This window comes from Aedes albopictus, chromosome 2 (genome assembly GCF_035046485.1).
Source record: "Aedes albopictus strain Foshan chromosome 2, AalbF5, whole genome shotgun sequence".
Classification (NCBI taxonomy): Eukaryota; Metazoa; Arthropoda; class Insecta; order Diptera; family Culicidae; genus Aedes; species Aedes albopictus.
Genome location: NC_085137.1, coordinates 159,572,164 through 159,597,648, shown reverse-complemented (window position 1 = coordinate 159,597,648; position 25,485 = coordinate 159,572,164). Strand labels below are relative to the sequence as shown.

Here is a 25,485-nt window from a genome sequence, read left to right as displayed (position 1 = left end):
AGTAATAGGATACATCCTTGCCTCATTCCAGCAACGATCCGGATAGAATCGGACAAGACACCGTTAGGTATGCAGTACTTTGCACGAAAATGCCCTGTACTGTGCTTCAATGGGGCTGATGATTTTCTCAGGGACACCCTTGCGCCTGAGAGCTCCCCATTATGTTATTACTTGCGAATAAATAATTGAACAACCCGATTCTCGTAGGATCATGAACATTTTGTGGTTAAAGATCATTTCGAACAAGAATGTAATGTATACCCTCTCCGGGAAAATGGGGTATTCGGGGAACTCAACTGGCATTTGGGGAAATTGCACAATTCTTAGAAATTCTTAGAAATATTAGAAACTAGAAAGCAAGTGAAGGACCAGGGTTTTTGACTCCAGGACCTTTGTACATTGTAAACAAAAGCGGTAGTCTTCAGGTCATCAAGTTTGTTTAGAAAAGATAATTGACAATTTATATTAATGTTAAAAGTGAAATCACATCGACGAAAGGAAAGTTCGGATCAGATAAAATAAGTATCTAGAATAATTTGATCATTTTCTTTTTCTCATCTACAAAATAATTTATATTTCAACAGTAAAGAATTTTGTGGGGGATTTTATAAATCGGGATTTCTTTTTCCTTAAAAATAAAAGAAAAAAGGTACCTACCAATAAATAGACGGCGTCGGCCCAGAACGTAACATGTTAACCTTTCACAGCCCCAAAAGGGGAAATAATAGCATAGCGAGTACTTATTACATTCTTTTTGATTTTCCTGTTTCCGTTTTTTTTTCTGTGTTCTATGTATAAAGTAGCGAATTAGATGGGGTGTATAATTCTTTCCGTAATTTGTGTATTGTTTTTTTTACATAAGGTTGAAACCAAATCACTTTTTTACGTTTCAATCACAGCGTTCGAATAGAGCGTTTGTTCGCGTTCGTCGTAGATGCATTTTGCAAAATTGATCTGAAAATTGATGGAATAAAACTTATGATTCGGGGTCATTAGCAATAGCTTGGAGGAAACTTACGTGGTGACAGATTTTCTTGGCGATGTCCTCGTTTTGGCATCGGACGCGTGGTCGCTTGACCATTTCCGGTGCGCTTGGGGTCAGCGATTTGGACGGGAGTGTCAAGCAAAATTCGATGTACGTTGTCCTCCGGGTACGAGAGCTCGAGTCCGACGAAGTTGGTGGAGGAACCACGACCGGGTGGCAAGAGATGATGTCACTGAGGGGATATTGGAACACTATCGTTGTGGTCTCTTCGTTCTTGGAGAAGCCCCACACGTTTTCGGCCGAAACGAGGAGTCGCATTTTGGAGTCTTTGGTATCCAGGAGACACGGCTCGTAAGCCATGAAGTGCTCGGAGAAGTTGCGTTTGTTGATGAGGAACAGATATTGTTGGCCCTTGCTTTGGATGCTAGAGTACGGGGGAAGAAGTCCTCCGGGAGCTCCGGTTACGACCCTAGGGTGCCGTTTACGTTCCGGAAGAATACGACTAGAGCTCTTGCTTTGCTCCCGAACGGCATTGGCCGTTTCTGAGGCAAGATCCAGAACTCCGATGACGGGTTTTGTCACCGTTCCAACCAGACCTTTGCCCAAACCTGTGACAAATCCGGAGAACCCATCGTTTACGGCACCCTGGTAGGTATGTTTGACAACGCTAGTTACTCCACCTAGCAAACCATATGTGAATCCTTTAAATCCAGCTACTAGATGATCTCCGGTTGTGCTGCCACTGCCTCCCGAAAGGGCCACATCCAGGATCTTCTGTCGGTTCTCTACGTGCTCGTCGTCGAAAACGACCTTCCCCAGCCCATCCGATATGGTTTCCGTCAGTTTGGCCGTTGAGTTAGAGATGCCGTGCGTCACGTTTTTGACCAATGAGGAGATGGACCCTTCCAGCAGTAGGCCTGATACGCCTTCGGTGAGGTCGTTGGCGAATCCTAGCGGATTACCCAGGAAATCCACCGAGCCCAGAATGTTGGCCGCCTGCCATTTGATTTCCTGCTTGTAGTGGGACTTGATGGCATTTAGGTACGCGTCCAATGTCTCAAAGTGGCACTTGTGCGTGAACTTTTCAAAGCTGATGACGGCGTCTTCGAACTTGATGAAGGTGAATCCGAGGTTGCGCTTGATTTCGGCGAACTCCGGCGCCAGCTTGGAGGCGGTTATGAAGCTCAGCCGGATTTGACTAGGAATGATTTGCAGGTTACCGAAGTAGTAGCGCTTCACGTTCGCGTCCAAGACTTTGTAGATAATTTTCTGCGTTTCGTGGTCGGATTCGTCCGGAAGGGCTGCCGGAAGGGTAGTGCTTTTGGCGAGACCGAAGAATTTGATCATTCGAAGAATGAGACGTTCCTCTAGGTAGACGGCAACCGGTTGAACTTGTAGCAGGAAGTGCTTGAAGATTACGGCATTGGTGTTTGGGCTAGGTAGCAGGGTGACGTCTAGTTGAAGGGATCGCGCCGTTGCCGAATTTGGGGTGTCGTTGCTTGAAGAAGGGTTGATCGTGTACATCATAATGGGACAGGAGGTCTCGAAGAGCTGATTGTCGATCTGCATATCGCCAACGCTAAAATCTAGCGATACTTCGCTGGGCGTAGAAGTCAGTTGCATTTTAATGTCTTCCAATGCGGCGTAGGCCAGTTCTTCGCAAGGTTGGTTGGAAATGAGAGACAACCCGATGCCTCTTTTGAGCTTCACGATCACGTTGTACTCGTTCTGTTCTTTGTTTTGAAGCATTTCAAACGATCTCCTCCCAGTTCGTTCATGCAGGATGTGTGAAACGTGCTTCCAGGAGGCATCCAGAGCCAAGGGACCTCCGGCAAGGTTCTTCACATCCTTGATTTCGATACACTTGATCGGACCGTCCATGATGTGCCTAACCGAGAGGCATCCCGAGCCCGGTCGCAACTTTTGACGCTCGATCGCCTGATCGTACGGTACTCCGAATCGATTTAGTGCCTTAGTATCCGACACGCACATACCTAGGACGGCTTCGGATCCGGCCTGCAGTCCGAAAATACCGCCTCTAGCTTGAACGCACATGTTCGAATGTTCGCACATCAATCGGCCTTCCTCGGTGAACCTCCAGGTCTGAGTCGACTTCCGCTGCCGATTCGCCGGTCGAACAACCAGATTGATGAACTGCGTCGGCTGCGGAGGCCTGTCCAAATCTAACACGAACCGTTGCTGTTTCTTCCCCGGTTCGCTCGGTGGTGTAGATCCTTCGTGTTCCAATTGCTTCTCGTGGTTCATCCGCCAGAGCTGCGACCGATCACCGGCCTGCTTCCGAACCAGCACAACTCGAGAATCCACCACCCCGAGAACGAGCTGTTGCGATTCCGGATCACTGGTGGAGCCGAATTCGAACGAAGGTGTGGCCACAAATGTCTGACTAAACGCAATGTAGATGAAGTTTTCGTAGGTTAAACGGAACTCGTCAAACCTGTCGAGGTGGCAGACTTGGTAATCGCCACCCGGTGCTTCAAGCTGCAGATATTGGTACCCCAGGGGCTCGTCCAGTACATAGGCTATGGAACTGTGCGGTCTGACGTACGACTTCAAGTGATTCTCAACGTGTGGTAAGGCTCGCTGGTGGAACACGATAGGCACTTCGGAGTAGTTGTCCAAGCGAATGGGAGGCGGAAGCGACTGGGCATCGCTGAAGATCATGAAGGTCGTCGCTCCTTGGAGTATGGTTTCCAATCTGAGGAAATGCATAGCACCGTTGACGGTTCGTATGTTTATGTAGAGACTTTGTGTTTCCCGGATGGGAATTCCAGCGGACCACAAGCATTCCTGGATTTCCGGAAGACGGACGCACAGCTCCTGCACCTTGTCTAGACGTGGCCAGTGATAAGCTATATGGCATCCGGGAACCGCTTCTATAGAATTGGATTTGGCAATCGCGTCGTAAACCGTAGTGGTAAAGCACTTCTGCAGCACTTGAAGTTTGTAGGAGCTTCGATTGTACAGCTGATACCGTGGGGAGAAGGTCACTATGGACGTTTGGTTGTATCGACCACGCGCCCTTTGAACCTCAATTCCGATTATGAACGATTCACTACCTCCGATCAGTTGTCGATGTTTGATGCCCTGGTCCAGTTTGAAAGGTTGACAGTAACTCACCGATGGTCCGAAGCGTTTGCCAAGTCGCATGGTCAAACATCCAGAGCAAGACGGATCCGAGAAGGAGAACATGAAAGGTGATATCATTCGGGCTTGTTCATTCTCGGAAAATTGACCGGCACTTTCACAGTCCAGATCGTCCTGTCGGAACACCAGCGGGATTCCGGTTTTGTTGATCAACCAGTACGGTGCACTTATCGATATCTGAATCCCTCGACCTTTGACGATGTTGATGAATGCCCTCAGTCTCAGCATCCTAGCTTTGGTATCGAATAATCTCACGTCCTGTTCAGCCGATCCGTAAAAACCAGCAGGAATACTTATCTGTCCCGCATCTGGATAGCTGTCGAGAGTCACAGTCAACGCCACTGACTCTTCTATATCCAATTCTATTATTTTCGCTGTTTCCGAGGCGGAAATCCGACCATGCGATCCAGACGGAAGCTGGTACAGCAGATCGCACGGCAACAGATTATGGATACGAAGCGGTGGCCAAATGGTAATTTGATGTCCGGGTAGCACGTCCCTCGTTGGGTATCCTTCCTTACGGAGAGCGACCAGCATGCGGTAAGACCTATCTCGCAATCCTCGGCAAGTTCTCAGCTCCTGGTACACTTCTCCCGTTTCCATAGTTTCGTTCCATTTGACGCCTTTGTCGGTAAACTGGAATCCGTTGTTGCTGTTGAAGGACTTATGAACATCGAACTTTTGCAGCAGGGTCCACCCATCACTTGAGTTACTCAGTTCTTCCGATCGGGAATTGTTGGCATTCACTTCTTCGATCAGTGGAACGTTCTGCGGAAGTGGCCGGAAGAAAAGAGTCGCATGCACGTGGGTCAACGGGATGTTAAGCACTTCGTTCGAGTGCAGTATCTGCGCCTTGGTGTCAGGCCAATCGCGAATGCTGAGATGACCGAACAGGTGTTCCATCTTCACCAGAACCGGATTATCCAGTTTGTTGGTCAACTTTAGTGCAGACCGTACCGTGATGAGCTTCTGAGCTGAACCTTCCAGGGTCACGGCAAACACAATCCGGGCACGTGGTATTTGCGAATAGTTGTCGACTATATCGGCTCGGGCGTGCCGGAAATAGGTTCCCACCCGATCCACAGAGATTGGTCCCACTTCTTGCCATCCATCGGCACGCACCGCAATCTGATGTAGGTTAAACTTGTGGGTATCTCGATGCCTTTGCTTGCTCTTAGTGGCATACGAAAAGGTTGCCGTTCCTCCAGGGTCGACAAGTGTCCACTGGGTGTTGGGATCGGTTAGAACACTTGAACGCGACGACACTTCCGTCGATATTACGGTAGTGTACCAAATTCGAACTCCGGTGTCGTTTTTAATCGCGAACGGAATAAACGGTGTGCGTCTGCGGTAGTTTACTGGACTTCTATTGGCCATATTTACGTTATTAGAGTTGTAATAATCCTGCGTCCAATTCTCCTTAACCATCTGATATAAATCTATTAATGTACTGGTAATATTCAGTCTTAAAGTATCATTGCTCTCAATCCTTAGGTTCAGCAAATTTCTGCTGGTCCCTGTTTGCCCTAAACAATATCCCCATTGCGCTTCAACCTTCCACGGTTCGATCAGGGGTTCCCAACCGCTCAGCGCCCGATTGTAATAATCGCCAGCGAATACTCCAACCATACGTCCGGCCTTAAATCCAACGAAATTGTTGGTCGTTGGGGAGAAAACCTCCAGAGCCGTATCCGTACCATCCATAGACATCGTGCTTTGACCCAATTCCTGTCTCAAATCGAGCTTACTCAGGGACAACTCCAGCAACGGCACATCCGCATCTCGACAGTCGTCAATCACACAAATCGATATGCAAGGTGCCTTCAGTTCTATCGCTTCAACCGTAGTACCACTTTTCTGCGCCACCGATTCGTATTTCTGCGGTTCAGAGTTCTGCGTCAGCCACAGCGCCGCGTCATCAATCTGATAGCGACACTTGTCCAATGCCTCCAGACAATCCTCCCGATTGAACCCAAGCAAAACCAGCTTTTCCACCGCCGTATTACTCTCGACCCCATCTTCCATACTGGCCTGTTTACTGCTGTCCCGAGCATTCTTTGTTTGGCCCGGCAACGACTCCAGCATCCGTTGGAACATTTTCACGTCGTGGTAGGACAGCCGAATGCACAGCTGCTTCTGCATCTGCACGTCCAGCACACCCTGCCGCAGGTCCATGTTAACCGTGACGGGATCGATGATGGACAGAGCGGTGCCATCTTCCGCACCGAGAACGCACGAACACACTTCCAAGTTGTTCAAGTTGATTGACATGGTTTTGGCCAACTCGAAAGGACGGAACGATACTACGGTGGTGCTCTGGAAAGAGAGAAGGAGGGAAGTAATTGTAGCTTCAGTTTGAAGAGATCAAAAATATAAGCAATAGTAAAACTTTTAGTTTATAGTCTGAACCCGCTGGTCATTGCGGAACATCAAGGAGATGAAGGAACAGGTTCTGAGGAAACTACAACAGCTTGAGTTAGAGGGATATTAGCGCCAAATCTAAGAGAAATGCTATTATTGGAATAGGAATAGAAGCGATGATTGTATCTTAGCGTATGTTGCAGGAGCAACGATCCATTCTTGCGAAACAGAGAACTGCTGGGAAAGAAGAGTGGACTTATTAAAATTATGTCAGAGCAGTGGGTTGAAACTACAAAACCAAATAGGGATAGGGAGGCTCCAATCCGTAAGCACTAACTGATATTGCCTGCTAAGCGTCTCATCCTGTTTCAATCTAGGTACAAACATGTTTGCAGATTTCCTTCATTTCCTTCATTGTGTGATTTCAACAGGTTATGGGCCCAGAGACGCCCTGGTGGAGATCGAGGAGAAGCGAGGAGATCGAAATGCGGTATCCTAGAGACGATGAAGAGGCGAATATCCGATGAGGTGAAGCCAATATTCGCTGAGTTCCGAGAGGCGGTGAGGAGACCAACACTTGTTGAGGGTTGATAATCATGAGGGACCTGCGCTGAGAACAAAAGTGGTCGATGCAGAGCGGTGCTGACTGACTAATGGTCGCGTAGGAGCTGCAGAAACGCGGAACCTGAAAGTTGATGATCTGGTTCTTGTTTGTTAGTGGAACGACGCGTCATCAGCGGGTTCGTGGACGTGTAGAAAAGGTTATCACTGGAAAAGACGGACGTCAGCATAAGGGATATTCAGAAGACCTGTGTTGAAACTAGCTCTATTAGATATCGGGGAAACGGGTAAACTTGCGGATCATGATAGTGGCTCCAAAGAGGAACCCTAGGACGTCAGAGGTTCACGGATGGGGCGATGTTATAACATGTATGATAAGACTCCCCGCCGAACAGATGATTTGATCGATGCGACGACTTGCGAGCGGAAACCCGGTAGATGGAACTGCAGACCCTTCAAATTAGGTCCTAAGTTTGTTGTGATTCCTATGTAGACTCGACCTATTCAAATAGAACGCCAGAAATCTATTTTGCAGTTCAATAATAATGTAACAATAAATGAAAATATTGAAACAAAGAAACAAATAGATGAAATAGCAGAAAATATTACTGGAAAAAATATTTAGGCATATGATGCCTGAGATGGCCAAAATTTGGTCTACGTGGTTTGTGATCAGCCCCTAAAGTATGCACTCAAGTTCGAGTTGTTTTTATCCCAAAAGCGAATAAAAAAGACAAAACACAAATGTGTTAACCAAAATCTTTCAGACCTATACTGCCAATGATCGCATAACTGGCCCATATGAATAGGAAACCCAGCAAATATGGGACTGATATTACGTCTTCCATACTCAAAATTATGAAGAAGATAATAGACGAACATATAAAATCTAAATATTTACAAAGATATCCACTTAGTAAATCTACAGAATACGGTTGACAAGAAATAAATTGCACTTGTAGCATTTATTGACATAGAAGGTGCTTTTGATAATGCGTCTTACAACTCATTGACAATTCAATGATAAATAGAAACTTCGACCCTTGTATCAAAAGGTGGATATTTAATGTAAATGCTAAATAAAAGAAAAGTGTCTGCTGAATTGGGAGAATCGTCAATAAGTGTAAAGACTACCAGGGCATTGTCTTCTGCAATGATCACTTGTTGTTGATGATCTCCTCAATACACTAGTGGAAAGAGGCTTTGAAGTCATCGGTTTCGCAGATGACGTAGTTATAATAGTGCTTGGAAAGTTAGACAGCATCATTACAATCAGAATACAATCTACATTAAACTGCACCTGGCGTTGGTGTCGACGAAAAGAATTAAACATCAACCTTTCAAAAGCAGTTTTAGTACCGTTTACCCGAAGAAAAATTACTTTGAAAACTTTGGAAATCAACAGATCTATCCAACGATACTCGTCAAATGCTAAATATCTGATAGTAATTCTAGATAATAAACTTAATTGGAACTTACATTTACAATATGTAATTAACAAAGGCACGAGTGGTCTTTGGGTAAGCAAAACTACGTTTGTAAGGAAATGGGGACTGAAACCAAAAATGATTCATTGGATATACGGTTATTGTAAGACCCAGGATAGTTTATACATCGTTTGTTTGGTGCCCAAAAGGTGCCATTAGAGTATTAGACTGTTTACTATGATGCCAAATATTTGCTTCGTTAAGTTTGGCCAAATATTTTGTCAAACATAGCTCAGTTGGCAAACAGTAAAAGAGGCACTTAAGACAAAACAACATACAACACAAAAAAACTAGAAAAAATTTGGCTTGTATGGCTATAACAGGAACAATGCAAAGTACACCATCAAAGGCCTTAGATGCGGCTCTCTATAAACTTCCACTGCATCAATATGTGCAAATGGAAGTTGAAAAGATAAGGCTGAGAAGAACTATTATATTATTGGAAGGTAATCTTTTCGGGCATCTCAGTATACTGAAAGATTTTCCCGTTAATGTAGTAATGAACAAAGACTGGATGGACTGAACTTTGATACACCGTAGACAGTGGTTAACACTGATCGTCAAGTATGGGAATCAGGGGGTCCGAATATCTTACCAGAATCGATTATTTTCTACACTGATGGCTCAAAAATGTATCATGGCACTGGTGTTGGAGTTACCGGGCCAGGGCTGAATATTTCAATACCAACGGGAAAATGGACAACCGTTTTTTCTTGTGGAAATATATGCAATTCTGGAGTGTGTATCTGTAGGTCTCAAGAGAAAATACAGCCATACGCGGATTTGCATATTTTTAGATTGTCAAGTGGCTTTGAGTCCACTAAAAACATTCACATGTCAGTCGAAACTGGTGTGGAAATGCATGGAGCTCTTAAAACACTTGGCTGCCAAAAACCAGGTTGACTTGTACTGGATACCCGTCCACTGTGGAATAGAAGGTAATGAGAAAGCTGATCTCTCTCTCTCTTCTTGGCGTAACGTCCTCACTGGGACAAAGCCTGCTTCTCAGCTTAGTGTTCTATGAGCACTTCCACAGTTATTAACTGAGAGCTTCCTCTGCCAATGACCATTTTGCATGTGTATATCGTGTGGCAGGCACGAAGATACTCTATGCCCAAGGAAGTCAAGGAAATTTCCTTTACGAAAAGATCCTGGACCGACCGGGAATCGAACCCGTCACCCTCAGCATGGTCATGCTGAATACCCGTGCGTTTACCGCCTCGGCTATGAGGGCCCTAAAGAAGCCCGGATGTGGGCCCGGAGAAAGCTGATATACTTGCCATAGAAGGTCCAGAAGTTCAATTCATAGGTCCAGAACCTTTCTGCGGTGTATCCAAATGTGAAATGCAAATGGAAATAAAACGATGGGAGGATCAAATGATACGATCAAACTGGATTGTTACGAAAACAACAAGACAATCAAAACAGTTCATATCTCCGAATGATAAAACTGCAGAAAAACTGTTAAATCTAAATAAAAAAATCTCTTAGAATAGCTATTGGGCTTCTCACCCTTCTCTCTCTGCCCGACAAGATATCATTGGCAAAACATTAATCGATGTTAATCTGATGTGTGTCGATTCTGTAACTAAATTATGCAACTGAGACTGCTCATTATTTGTTATGTGACTGTCCAGCACTTTTTGTGCGTAGAAGACAATATTTCAACAAGGGTCTTCTAAATCCTTTTGAAATTTGGCTGAAAAATCCCAATTTGATGGTTGATTTTATTCTAAAAATCATCCCAAATTGGGGTATTTCGCATAATCAGCAAACGGCGTGTCCCTAAATATTGACTCGTCGTCCTGAACAAATGCGAAACTAAACAGGGATATACCACAATGGATCAAAGTATTGGTTGCAATGGCTTAAATAAAAAAAAAAACTTGCGGATCATGATGGTGGCTCCAAAGAGGAACCCTAGGAAGTTAGAGGTTCACGGATGGGGCGATAATATAACATATATAAAAAAAAAAAAAAAAAAAATCATCTATACGCTTGCATCAATCAAATCATCTATACGGCCTCCTTGCCGTATAGATGATTTGATTGATGCAAGCGTAAACTTCCTATGTACCAAAGGACTGCCCGTGTAGCTGCCGGCTTAGAATAGCACTACGGACCACCTGTTCCGGGGGTAAAAGTCCACCAAACAGGTAACCCCAATCCAAGGTGTCAGGCGACCGTGCTGAGGGATGAATGGTTGAGGGGTAGGGTGGCCCACACTTATATGAAAAACAAAAATTTCGAAAAATGTCAAGTCTTACCTCCTAAATCAGTTGTTTTGGACTCCCAGAAGCTACGTTCAAAATTTGAGCAAAATCGGTTGAGCCTAAGGGGGCGCTCAAATCGCTTGAAGTTTGTATGGGAAAACTTGGCCAAATGTATGCAGAAATTTTAAGTTTTCGAATTTTGCCGCTAGGTGACGCTGTAAGCGTTCAATAATCAAACCCTTTGGCATTATTGTAGGTGACTATATGCCAAACAACTTTGTTGAAGACCGCGAAGTGATCCGACGGCTATGAAAAAAGTTATACCCTAGGCAAGGTGAGGCAAAGTTTTGAGATTTCATTATTGATATTATTCCTTTACATGTATTGGAAAAATAACAATAAAGTTTATCCTCACTTTACCTAGGGTATAACTTTTTTCACAGACGTTGGATCACTTTGCGGTCTTCGACAAAGTTGTTTGGCATATAGTCACCTACAATAATACCAAAGGGTTTGATTATTGAACGCTAACAGCGCCACCTAGCGGCAAAATTCGAAAACTTAAAATTTCTGCATACATTTGGCCAAGTTTTCCCATACAAACTTCAAGCGATTTGAGCGCCCCCTTAGGCTCAACCGATTTTGCTCAAATTTTGAACGTAGCTTCTGGGAGTCCGAAACAACTGATTGAGGAGGTAAGACTTGGCATTTTCCGAAATTTTTGTTTTTCATATAAGTGTAGGCCACCTTATTGAGGGGGTTTAAAAGATGCTCGATCTTTAACGGAGCCCGTAGCGTGGGTAGATCGCCTTTTTGGGTTGCGTTGCGGTGATAGATCTACCAAACCGAAATCTAGTGTCGTCCTATTTTTCAATTTTGGAATATGTGTTCTTGTAATTCAAGGAGTTATAGCATTTAGTCCTACTACTGGTGTTTTGGTGAATTCCAGTTTTTGAATAAAACTGAGTTTACCAACTTTATTTTGCATATATAGGGTGTCCCAGAAAGTATGGGCACAACTTTGCAGCTCTGCCATTTGGGAATGGATGCATAAACAAACTTTATTTTCACACATATCCTGCCTTATTATATTGACATCAAATGCCAATCATTAAAATTTGCATTTAACACTTCGTTTGAAAGCGGAAGAACATTCCCTAAAAGACCTTTTAAAGCTTCTGCACAAATTGCTATATTTTTCAATAACATCGCTTAACAAATTAATCCCTACACATGAAGTTGAGCTCGATAAAAATTTCAAAAAATATTTCCGTGTATTTCCATATGGGTATCTATTTGTACAACCCTTAGTTTGAATTGAAAACATAAACTTTTGAACCTGAAAAATGGATTTAAACGCCAAAATCGATATTTTTGAAAACTCGTTTTTCTAATAGATAAAAACAAGCTTCTGAATATATATCACAGCATGCAGAAAATTACAATTTAATTTCACCATAAGTAAAATAAATACTCCAGCTTTATAAAGTGCAGATTGAATTATTTTTATTCTCGTTAAAACATGTTTAAACACTCGAATGTTTGTGGGCATGTCTTATCCAGAAATAGAAAAGGCGAATTTTCCAGTTTTCTCAAAATTATGGAATACCCGTACGCACAGGCAAAACATATTTCTATAAAAAATTTCAAACAACCATCTGAGGAAACATGTTTTCGAATATATGATGTGAAAAAAATTCGAAAAAAATGTTTCGAACTCGGATATTTGGCAAACCCGTAAAAAAGTAGTTTGTGCAGAAGTTTTGAAAGATGTTTTTTCGTTTTAAACATTCTGCATACAAAAACCCTTTTTAATGTATAAACTCTTTACAGGTATTAATTAAAATACCTTGAATAAAAATACAAAAATATAAAAATTGTTGTTTGTTAAGAAAATGATTGTATTTTCGCTATACAAAGTTGTGCCCATACTTTCTGGGACACCCTATAGTTAAAAACCTCACCATCTGAGGCTAAACTCAATGCAAAGGAAATCAAATTGGGTTGGGGATCCATGTATGTACTAACTCTTCGAAGACTGGAAAGTGCTAGTACGCAAGGAACATACCGTCAAACGGGGTGACTTGCAACACTTGATGTCTTCTGTCTATATCTATAAAAAAAACATAAAAAACGGACGCTTACCTACCAAAACTCAGTTGAACTAAAAAGTTTACATACTATCTTAGTAGTAGCCACAATTTTTACTTTTATATAAATAGTTTCAACAAAATATTCATAAATGTAACATTAGTATGAAAAAGTAACAAAAATGTGAGCTCTAAATCGTTGCCTGCAAAAGAATGATAACATAGGGTAATTCGCCAATTGTTGAACGGTTAGTACCGGCATTTTGGTTTTCGTTTGTTTTTCCGTGCAGAGTTCCACTTTAGTTGAAAAATATCCAGTGAACGTCTAGATCTACTTATCCCTTATACTGCCCATTAAATTTGTATTCCCTTAAATTCCATATTCTAAGAGAAAATAGAACATTTGTATGGGAAGTCTGCAACCCAAATGTTGAACGCTTCCTTAAGCTAGCTCATCCTAATGTTGGACGGTTCTCGCCAATTGTTGAACGGTTGAAGCTTTGTTCGTAATTGATAACGTATAACCCGACATCAACCTATCATTCACCTGTTTTTATTTTGGCCACCAAACCCAACATAGACACGATAGTTACCCGATGTGGGTCCAACAGTGGTCCAACATTCGATAAAATTTGACCCGACTTTGACCCGACATCCGATATTTTTTCATCCTGGCGGATTTTCTTCTGGGTTTTTCGTGTTTTGTGCCCAGCTAGTCCGAGCTAGTGATAATTCATTTAAATGACAAGGAATCGCACATTTGAAGAGAGCTCTAGTGTGGACTGAAATCGTTTTATACATGACTAGATGCAAACATGGCTGAAAAGATTTGATTAGAAGCGAAAACGACAGAAGAAAAGTACGCCTTTAAAAACCCCTGAAACTCTCCTGGAAACCCATGGGACCCACTCAACCCCCAAGAACACACATGAAACGACCCTGAAATCCCTTGAAAACCCGTGGGCTGCTCCTGAGCATCCTGGAACGCCTTGAAATACTCCTTGGACCCCCTTAACACTCTGAATTCCTCTTGAACACCTCTGGAACGCCCTTGAAACCCATTGAAAACCACTGGAATCTTTCTGAAGCCCACTGGAACATCTCTAGAACATCCCTGGAACGCCTTTGAAACCCCAAGCAATGCACGGTTAGGTAAAGTGAAAAAAAATTCTAGCGGTCATGCTAACATCGTAGGTTATGCCAGTGTTCAACTATTGGATCATGGATGCATAATAATAGTGTGATAAGAAAAATATTTTTTTCAAATTATATTACAATGAAAATGTGATTTTAAACAATATTAAACTGTTAATGACATCCTTCCATGTCTTGTAACTATGGTGTGCCTTTGATATTTGTGGTTAATTTGCCCGCAAAGCTTATTTCGTAACAGCAATTTCTTAAAATTAATCATAAGAATTGTGCAGTTTTCGTGTCATCAGCGGTACAAAATTTTCAATAATTTTTTTTGACGCAAAATATGTATAATTTTGTAATTTAATTAGAGCAACATCGTGACCCACATGTATATGCATCTACATCATAAGTTTAAGTTGGATGAAAATTACTTAACTAAGGTTTATAATAAAATATTCAGAAACTGTTCAACATTTGGGTAGTGTTCAACAATTAGCGAATTACCCTAATTCTCCAAAAATAACATTCCATATGCGGATTCTTTATATAACAAGCTATATAAATTTCCATTTTACTTTATAAAAACATTACAATATCTTTGTTAAATTCATATGTTTTGAAATATGGTACCTAGACGGGGTGACTTGCAACACTCATTTTATTAACAATTCAAAGTCAAGAAAAACGAAATATTGTTGTTTAAGGACAAGGTATTTGGAGTACATAGCTCAAATTTTCTAGAGCACCGTTTTCAAGAACCGGTGAACGGATTTGTGTCAAAATGCAACATGCTGATTGTTCAGTGGTTGTCATCAGCGTGATGCATTTTGATTCAAATCCGTTCAACGGTTCTAAAAAACGGTGCTCTAGAAAATTTGAGCTATGTACTCCAAATACCTTGTCCTTAACTAATAGATCACCAGCAACAGTCTGAAGGATCATCATAAGAACTGAAAAATACATTAAAACTTATGTTAAATTAACAATTAGTAACTTGGTGTTTTTGAGCCCAATATTTCCATATAAAAATTCACAATTCAGTTTCCTATGTAAAAACAAATACAAAAATATGAATGTCAACTCAAACGACATCACAATAGTAACAAGAAGACTTATCAAATATGCTTGAAACTAAAAATAAATATCTGCGTGTTAGAAAAGGGATTTACATTGAGTGTTGCAAGTCACCCCGCACGACGTCTTGTATCAAAAACGACCTTATTTAGCTTTTTCAACATGAAAAAATAAATCAATCTATAACTTGTTCACTTTATTTTATAGAGGGGCCGGCTATTAAAACTATTACAAAGAGTTTAAATTTTAAAACTGAGTTTAATCAACAAATTTTGTTAGTTGAAGCTTAAAAGTGTTGCAAGTCACCCCGTTTGACGGTACTAGAATCCTTATTACTGAACACATGTTCCATTATTGGAATGATATTGCTGCTAATGTTAAAACCCGGGTCCTAAACTTCCTACTGGGGAGAATTTAGCAGTAAAACAAGGGTGATGCTAGGTTTCCGATGCATGGCCAATATCAGTACTCTTGTTTTGTTTTATAAGAAAACAAAACAAAAACTGTATCAAAATCGATACTTTATTGCCCCTCAATGGCAATTGAGTAATGCGACATGCACTACACTAAGGATACGGGTAATGTCACAATAGATCTAATAACTGGTCGCAGTGACAAACCCGAACAGGAATAAAAAAAAATGTACCAAAGGACTACCGGCAATAGCTCCTCACAGCATGAATTTTACCAGATATTCTACCGAATACACATATCTCCACAAATTCATTAAGTATTTAGTATTTCCACTGTTCCACTGTCTAGAAATAGCTACGAAAATACTTACTTCGACAGAACATTCACTTACCTTCAAAATAACAGCATTGGTATCCTTCTGGTCAGTCTTTTCCACGAGCACCAGCTCCGAATCCGTAATGTTCAGCTTCAGCTCCATCCTGTTTTCCTCCGACGGTGTGGGCGCACGTTTTCCTGCATCCACCGAAGATGCTATCCTCTCGCCGGCATTGATGTCCAACCCGATCTGCGGTTGATCCTCCTGTTGCAGAATGAAATCCTTCGCGTTTTCCAACCAATCCAGTATCGCCATCAATCGCATGTTGTTCAGCAGGATGGTGAACTTGGTCAAATCTTGCCTTCTCCTGCTGTGAATTTCCGCCTGGACTTGACCTTCGCCGGGGTCGCTCACGATCGGCTGTAGAATATCGGGAAACACGTTTCTGATCTCACCCTGGTAGGTACAAGGCCGATCAAATCGGGTGTCCTTGATCAGGATCTCCTGCGATACCAGATCGATATCCTGAGCTCCATCGCTCAAGCTATCCACCAGCAGCTTCGACTTGATAAAATTGATACAAGCTAACGGGGTGGGCTTCCGGTCGCTTCCCAGCGCTTCCAACCGAACGGACACATCCTGAAGTTCCAGGTGGATGGCAAGGTTCTTCCAAACCTCCTCGATCGGATCAGTGTCCGTGTTTAAACTTAAGGTACTATTTGGAATGTTGGACATTGGCCGCTGGTACAGCTCGTCCAAGTTTTCACCCAAGTTGTATGACAGGAAACCTCGAACTAGCCGGTACTGCTGCAGGTCCAGGACGGCCTCCAGCCTAGAAAGGGTGCCGTGCACACTGATGTCTGGAACTGTATATATAAACGGGTGAGTTATTGATGTATTATCACAGGATCACCCCTGGCGACTTACCATAATGACTATTCCACGAGTCCATATTCCGTTCGACTTGCAGCTTGAGGTGGCATTTTTCCTTCAGCAAACTTGGTCCCTGTTTCACGAGCCAGAAGCTCTTCATGTCGACTGCTGCGTCGTCAAAATCCACCTGGCCCAGGTGTCCTTCCGGTTTGACCACTTTCCGTGCGGCGAAGATATTTGTATGCAGAAGATTGACGTACATTACGTCCAGAACTTCCTTCACACTGGGGTTGCTCGACACGCTGATGACTGCCGGATCGCCACTCATTCGGAATTCGTTCTTCAAGGTGAACTCACCCAGATCGGCCACGATCACCTGCTCACTGTTGAACGCCATCGGCAGGATCAAAATCGGAGCACCGGCTTTGATTTCCAAACCCAGCTGGGTTGGGCGTTGCTTGAGATAGGCTTTCGAGTCGGTGGTCTTGATCTTGCGCATTACAGGCTGAAATTTGTCCAATGCAATAATATGAATAAAAAGCTTCAAATGGCAAAATACAAGCTACTTGGTATTTTTTCGCATGAATTTAAAAGACTTTAAGCTTAGATCTAGATAAGCATAAAGCACGGACAAACAGACGGTTCACTCCACCCACGTTCCATCGATTCCCTTTTTAACGGACTATTCAAATAATCTGTAGTTCGCAAATCTCTCCCTCATGGCGCTTGCATCGTTTTTGCTCTTTTTTGACGTTTGCTCACTACCGCCACCTACTCAGTGGGTTTGCGAATCACAGCGTAATTAGCATTGGGCGGTTATGCAATAGAGGTAATAAACTATAGAGGAAGAATGTCGCTGGCGTCGCTGCCGAAACATCTCTTGCTGGCGAAGATAGGCCGGGCTATAAGTGTCAAAGCGAAAAAGTATGCAGTTTGACAGATAGATACCCGAAATGTTTGCGAGCGAGAACAAAGGGAACAGCAGCGACATTCGTCCTCTATAGTTTATTAACTCTATTGGTTATGCTTTTGTGACGATGTTTTTGATCGCGCTTTGTTGCGAGTGATACGCCTGTTTGTCTGTGCTTAAGGTCTTTCATCAACTCAGTCATGTTTTATTCTTTAGATTGCATTGATATTCTAATGAAATTTTTGAATTCTAGGTATTCGAATTTCAAAAAATTCATAGATTTTCTTAAGTTTAACTAACTTACCGTTTGCAGTTGCGAGAATTCCTTGAAGAACAGCTGAATTTCGGCGATGAATCGCTTGGTGTGCACAAATCTCACCGACGACATTTCGATCCTGAGTCGGGCATCCTTCTGCAGATTGCGGGCGTTCGATTTGGCCGAATCCCGCGAGTAAACGAAACTTAACGCTTCGTTTCCAGTAGTCATGAACTTCTCGCGATAAATAAACCCGTAGGGGGTTAAATCGCTCAAGGTGATGGATCCCAGCTTTCCCTCGACCTGTTTGGCCGAGTTTCGCTTCGATACGGTGAACTGGGCGTTGGATACGTTTGCTTTGGCGATTTCGTAGCTTGGTTTGGCCAGGACCAACGAGAGCGATCGCACGGAGATGTCCAACTTGGAATGACCCGTTTGAGGTGCTTTTTCACGTGTGTCTTGATCGGACGAGGATTTTTGTGACGAGCCAGAGCTTTCATCGTCGCTGAGCAGACCGAAAAAGTTCAGGAGTACGAACCAACTCTCGACGGAAACGATCAGATCCAGGCTGTTGAAATCGATCGAGCTGGACTGTTGGAGGGAGTTGAATTGGGTGGCGAATGCCGGACAAGCCGGATCGACCATAACGGAGGTGTAGATGACGAGATTGGCCTCTTCAGAGTCGGCTGTGGTGGACTGGTTGTTCCGCTGCGTAGACGGAGACGGCGGAGGAGTATCCGGACAGAGAGATTTGTTTGCTGCCAGAAAGTAGAAGCTAGTTTTGTCGTCGAAGTTTGTCGGCAGGGAGTTGGGGAGTTCTTCGACGTTTCCAAGGAGACCGACCAAGTTCGGGCAGGAGAACGAGGCAAATGAGGAAGTCGGACGACCGTAGTTGTCGTTCTGCGAGGAGGATACCACCATGTAGCGAGTCTTGGCTGTGTCCGATTGAAGCAAGTCCTCCATCATTAGGGATCGTAGAGAGATCTTCACGTGCGTTTCATAGCTGTTTCGTTTCTCAAATTGTACGGAAAAGTCTATGAATGAGATTTGTATTTGAGGATCGTTACGATTGTCGTTCAGCTGGATTGTGAATGCAGGCAGCTCGAAGTTGACCTTCAGATTGAGTGTCGATGGACGCTCTTCGAAGCTATTTTGGTACATGAGACCTCGGCGGACTTTGTCCGTAATTGGGTAGGCGTTGAAGGTCGATTCTTCGATTATTTCCAGATGCTTGTCCAGAACTGTCGTCTCCGTAGGTGGGCGAACCAAATCCTTTGGAATTTTGAACAAGTTATCTATAGTCTCCAGAAGCTGTTCATACTGTTGACGTTTTAGAGAAACCCTTAAAGGTTTTACGACTCGGCCGGAAATGGTAAACCCGTCGCTATCTATTTCACTGATGTCTCGAGATATCTCCAAAGAAAATATCGTGTCATGAATAATTGGTATGGCATTCTCCTTACAGGAATAGAATTCTTCTGCTCGCGGCAACGCTGAAAATCGAAATCCTTTCCGGTTTGTCGTATCCAACGAATATAGATTGATATTTTTAATGTCGATCCTGTACAGGTCATAGTTCTGTACAACACTATCAATGAATTCCATAGAATTTTCTTTGGCAAAACGAATCCGGCTGGAATCATTCTCGTCATCCAACGTATCGAACACCCCATCGACATCGCTCAAATTGTAGACAATCCGTTCCTCTATACTGATCTCTTCGTTGATAATCGTAGTCGTCAAATTGATGTTGCTCTCATTTGAAGGACTGTCCGGCAGCTCCTGTGTATTGCTAACCGTTATCCGTCCCAAGTGGGCGACCAAAACCTGTGGACTACTGCTCGACCTCGGAAGGATCAATACCGGAGTCTCCAGAGTGATGTCCACCCTCAGGGTGTACTCCGAATTCAGTAGAACTTCCTGAGTCTTGGACAGCGAAACCGTTCGCTGTTTCCGTGCTCGCCTAGGCGAGTTGTAGATGCTCTCCGGTCTACTACTGCTGAGGTCACCCCTCGATTGAACCAATCCGAGTGCCATGTCCGTTGCTTTATCCCTAATCGATCTCGCCAAATTCTTCAAGTAATGTTTAAACTCCGATGCGCACCAAGTCAACTCCTGCATAAATCTAGCGCAGTGAATAAACCACACCGATGCCATCTTTACCCTAACGTCAATAACGGCATTGATATCTTTGGATACACCGAAAGAAAGGGCCTGCCGTTCCTCCTGCAATCCATCGACTGTTGACTTGGGCGGAATTCCGTACACCTCTTGTGCTAGCGAAGTCATCAGGTCCGGTCCCTGTCGTATTTCCGGGGGATCTGTCAGAGGATCTTTTCCCACCGAAAGAATCCGTTGATGATTGATTCCCTCGGGGGTAAGGTCCAGTACTTGCAACCCTCCCAACGACCCCTCCACGGTGATACTAGAGCCCAGCGATGCGTGGATCTTCGCCTCGGACATAGTAAACGTTCCCACTTTGCGACCTACCATATAGCTATCCCTCATCAAAGCTCTCAATACCAGCACATTCAACCGGTGGAAGTCGAAGGTGATTTCTGTCCGAACTGGAGACACCACTCCGTCTAGGGCTTCACTGGTGACGCCGACTGCTGCCGCTATCGAACCCGTGGAAGCGTTGATATCTTCCGGTTTCGGTATCGGCCGTGACTGTTCCGGTGGCTTGGGGGGTGCCTTCGGGATCACACGTTTCACAAAACCGAGCAGTTCAACGATGGTTTCCTGGTTGGCTGTGAGGGAACGATTGGTTATTGTTTGGGATCACATACAACTTTATTCAAAACTTGTATAGTTACCGATTATGTCCAAATTGTTGAACTGAATGTTCGCCATCTGAAGGTTTTCGCCGACTTTCTCGTTGTTCATGAAGGTGATCTCCACCGTGATCAACGCATCTAGATCGCCGAACGGGGCAGCATTCCACGTGGGAGAAGTTGTCTCTGTTTAGGGCACATGTTACGGTGCGATTTGGAACCCCGAAACGAAAATTGTGCATGCAAAACGAACCAAAACGAAAGCACGGGAACGAAAGGAAAACAGAAACGTTTAATTTAAAGAAATTATATCTTGGTGATCATCTTACAAAATAACTATAGACGAAAATAACGGAAAAGACTTCTAAATGGTACCAAAATTGTTTCAAAAGACTAGTTGAACACAAACTCTAAAACGTATAGCAAATATAGGTAGAACATGGTTCTCTGGCGAAACTGATTAGACTGATTCGTGCAATGCTTTTTGAATCGAAATAAAATTTCTAGAGGAATACCCGAAGGCATTTATGAAGAATTCTTGAGGAATCCTTGGAAGAATTCCTTAAGGAATCCATGGAGGAACTCATAGCGAAATTTCTGGAGGGATTTCTGGAACAACACCTAGAGGAATTTCTAAAGATTTCCTGGAGGAATCCTGCAGTCACTAGAGAAGTTGTTTAACCACCTAATCCCTGGAAGAAATTCCGGATGAACCCCTGGAGACATGCATGAAAGAATCAACCCATAGAAAAAGCAATGTTTGAATTCTAAACGGAGTCTTGGGATAAACTCCCGAAGAAATCCCTCAAGCAAGTACCGAAGAAGCCCCTGAAAAATTTGATAAAGCAATCTCTAGAGGAATTCCTAAAGAAATACTTGAATATTTTTTTGCAGGATTCTTTATGGAGAAAAAAGAAAGAATAACTGAATGTATTCGTGAGAGAATCGAAGATGAAATTCCTGAAGGAAATTCGGATAATCAGGGGCATCCTTTACTGGAATCATAGATGCATCTCTATGAATTTCCTGAATCCGTGGACAAATTCCAGGAGATTTAGGCCAGAACAAATATTTTTTTCTTCCTTTGTCACAAGGTTTCATAAAAAATGGAGAAATGGTTGAAATTTCTGAAGGAATTCCAGGATCAATTGCTGAAGAAATCCCGAAAGACATTCCGTAAGGAATCCTAGAAGGAATTCCGGAAGAAATCACTGGATGAATTCCGAACGGCGAACGGAATCCAAGGAGGAATTCATGAAGGAATCGCATATGGATTTCTGGAACAAATTCCAAGAGGAATTCCGAAAAAAAAGCCCAAGATGTATACCAGTAGGAATACCAGAAAAAATCGTAAGAGGAATTCTGAAAGGCATCTCTCGAAATAAATCCCAGAAAAAAATCCTTGAAGAATCCCAGTAGGAATTCCTCAAATAGTCCCAAGATGAAACTCTGAATAAATGCCTGGAGGAATTTCCTAATGAATCTCAGTAGCAGTTCCTGAAGGAATCCTGGAGAAGGCGGAATCCCTGCAGGAATCAATGACGGAATCCTTGGAGGAATTCCTGAAGGAATCCCTGAATCCGGAAGGAATTCAGAATGAATCCCAGAAGGAATTCCGGAAGGTGTTAGATCTTTATAGGATTCATCTTTGAGGAATTCCTGAAGAAATGGCATCAGAAATTTCTGGAAGAATCCCAGTAGGTATTCCTGAAATAATTCCAGGATGAAATCCTCAGTAAACGCTTAGAGGAATTCGTAAAGAAACTCAGCAGGAATTCCTGCAGGAATCCTGAAGTAATTTCATGAAAAATTTCCTAATAAATCTCAGGAGAAACTCTTGCTGGGATACAAGGACAAATTCCTGAAAGACTCCACGAAAAAATTCCACAAGGTGAAAGAATCTCTGTAAAAGAACCCTGAAGGAATCCCAGGATGAATTTCTGAATTAGTCCCAGGTGGAATTCTAGAATGAATCCTAGGAGGAAATACAAGAGGAATTCCTGAAGAAATCTCAAAAGGAATCCAGAAAAAATCCTGCAGCACTGCTCGGAGGAGTTCCTTTAGGATTCCCAGGAGAAATTTATGAAAAAATCCTCGGAGGAATTGCTAAAGGATTCCCAGGAGGAACTAAGGAAGATATCTCAGAAGAAATACCTGATGAAATCCTCAAGAGGAATTTTGGAAGACTCTTAGGGAATTCCTGAAGAAATTGCATTAGAAACTCCTGTGAGAATCCCAGTAGAAATTCCTGGAAGAACCTCAGTATGAAATCCTGAACAAGTACCTGGAGGAGTTCTAGAATAAATCCTAGGAGGACTTTCTGGAGAAAACCCTAGAGGAATTCCAGGAAAATCCCAGGAGGAATTCCATGAAGGATTCCCAGGAGGAACTCCATGAGGATTCCCAGTAGGAATTCCTGAAGGGTTATCAGTAGGAATTCAGGAAGGAATCTCAGGAAGAATACTTGAAGAAATCATTTTGAAGGACATCTTTGAGGAATTCTTCAAGATATGCAATTAGAAATTCCTGGAAGAATCCCAGTTGGAGTTCCTGAAAGAATTTCAAGATGAAATCCTGAATAAACGCCTAGAGGAATTCCTAAAGAAACTCAGTAGGAATTCCTGAATTAATCTTGAAGAAAACCTAAGCAGAATTTTTTAATAAATCTCCTAAATGAATCCCAGGACGAATTCTGGAATGAACCTAGGAGAAATCCTGCAGGACTCCTCTCAGGAATTCCTTGAGGATTCCCAGGAGGAATTTATGACGGATTCCTCGGAGCAATTCTGGAAGGATTCCCATGAGAAATTCAGGAAGATATCTCAGGTGAAATACAGATGAAATCCTCAAGACGAATTTTGGAAGACTCTTTAGGGATTCCTGAAGGAATTCCATTAGAAATTTCTGGAAGAATCCCAGTAGAAATTCCTGAAAGAATCCCCGGAGGAAATTCTGAACAAATGCCTGGAGGAATCCCTGAAGGAATCCTGGAGAAATCCTAGTTGGAATTCCTATAGGAATCCCTGACGAAAGACTTGGAGGAATTCCTGAATGAATCCCATGAAGGATTTCTGAAGTACTCCCAAGCGGAGTTCCTGAAGAATACACCGGAAGAATTTCCTAATAAACCTTGTTCGAGCCCAGCAGGGTGGGTCGAACTGCAGCGGACTGTATCACTTAAGTTTTGGGGGTAACACTCGCGAGAAAAGCAAGGACTGGCAAGGGCCAATCCTCTGGGAATTGGAGGTCGAAAAATGGCAGACACAACCTGGTTTGGCAAGGGCCAACAGGGGAAGAATTACTTCACGGGTGGGAAATTGGCAAGGGCCAATTCTTCGGTGGAAAAAAGGTGATCAGGGCACTGACGACTATATTCTTAGCACTACATTTATTTTACTTTTCTTTCTCTCTATGACAAATATTCTTCTTTTGTCCTGCTGCTGTCGGGTGCGCGCGCGGCCGATCGTTACGACGTTTCGAAAAAGACTCCTTGTCGCCGCCGCTGATACGGTGGCTTGAGGTGTAGTGGTGATAAAACGGTACTCCGCCGTCGTTGGTGCGCTGGCGAGTTTGGGGTTTACTTTAGCAAAATGTGGTAGTGGTAGTGGTCCAACTTCCGACGGTAGTCGGAACAAACCTCAAGAGGAATTCTCAAAGACATCCAAGGAAGAATTCCTGAATGAAACCCTTAAGGGCGGACGGGACGGTCGAGGAAATATCCGCCATTGCTCTGTTGCTACTAAGATGGTAATCTCAGATTCTACTTCATATAATGGAACAAAAATCTATCATTGTGTATGCTCACTTGCAGTGCATATGCTGATTGTTTTTCAGCCTCATCTGTGCGATAGAAATCGAGATTACCATCGTCAAAATCGCGAGGCAAATTGTTAGAAAGAGAGGGAAGATAGGAAAAATAACACAGCGTCCCGATTCACCTTAACGAATTGCAGAAGCAATCACTGAAATAATCCCGAAAGAATTTTGGAAGGAATCTCATAAGGATTTCCTGAAGGAACTCTTTGAGATTTTTAAGGAGTTGCTAAAGGAATCCCTTGAACATTTCCTGCCGGAATCCCAGGACAAATTTCTGTATGATTTCCAGAATGTAGGAATTCCCAGAAGAATCTCTGGAGGAATTCCTGAAAGAGTACCAGGATTAATTCCTGAATGAATCCCAACAGGAACTCCAGAATGAATTCCAACAGCATCCCCATGAAGAAATTCCGAGATGAGGAATTCCCGAAGAAATCCCAAAAAAATGTGAAGGAAACCCCTTGAGGAATGTGTGGAGGAATCCCCAGCGGAATTCCTGAAGGAATACATGGAGGAATTCTTGAAGAAATCTAGAAAGAAACCCAAAAAGAATATTTGAAGGAAATCCGTGACGGGAGCGCTGGAAACATTCCTTCAGGAATTCCTGAAAAAATAACTTCAGCAATCCTCGAAAAAAGTCCCAAATCAATCACTGGGAGAACCCCTCTAGACGAATTACTGGAGAAATTTATGGAAGAATGTCTGGTAAAGTCCCCTGGGAAATCCATATGGAAGAATAACTGAAAGATTTCTGGATGAATTCGTTGGGAAATCCTGGCAGAAATCACAGTAAGAATTTCTGAAGAAACTCTGGGAGGAATACCTGAAGCATTTGTCGAAAAGTGTACGAATCTTGGAAAAATCCTAGTAGTAATCCCGAAAACCTACAAGGGGTTTTCAAAAAGGAATACCAAGACAAATGACCTGAAAAACTACGGTAGAAGTCTTGTGAGAAATCCTCGGAGGCGTATCAAAAGATATTTCCAAAGAAGTTCCAGGTAGAAACCCTCATAGAATCCTTGTAGCCGATTTTTTTATGGATACACTAAAAAC

The 25,485-nt window shown here is 43.0% G+C and overlaps 1 protein-coding gene across 2 annotated transcripts in view; it reads right to left on the bottom strand.

Annotated features, from left to right (window-relative positions):
- Positions 1-535: 535 nt before the first annotated feature.
- LOC109414320 (intermembrane lipid transfer protein Vps13D) overlaps positions 536-25,485 on the bottom strand; it is a 49,897-nt gene continuing 24,947 nt past the window's right edge. Inside the window, exons 5-10 of one of the 2 annotated variants that reach the window (XM_029858829.2) lie at positions 20,659-20,802; positions 17,891-20,592; positions 16,731-17,181; positions 15,879-16,669; positions 1,019-6,466; positions 536-954 (exon numbers count right to left, since the gene is read on the bottom strand). In XM_029858829.2, coding sequence (XP_029714689.2) covers positions 883-954; positions 1,019-6,466; positions 15,879-16,669; positions 16,731-17,181; positions 17,891-20,592; positions 20,659-20,802 — 9,608 coding nt within the window. In that variant the 3' untranslated portion in view covers positions 536-882. The remainder of the gene's footprint in view (positions 955-1,018; positions 6,467-15,878; positions 16,670-16,730; positions 17,182-17,890; positions 20,593-20,658; positions 20,803-25,485) is intronic. The other variant, XM_062850637.1, reaches the window with a different exon arrangement.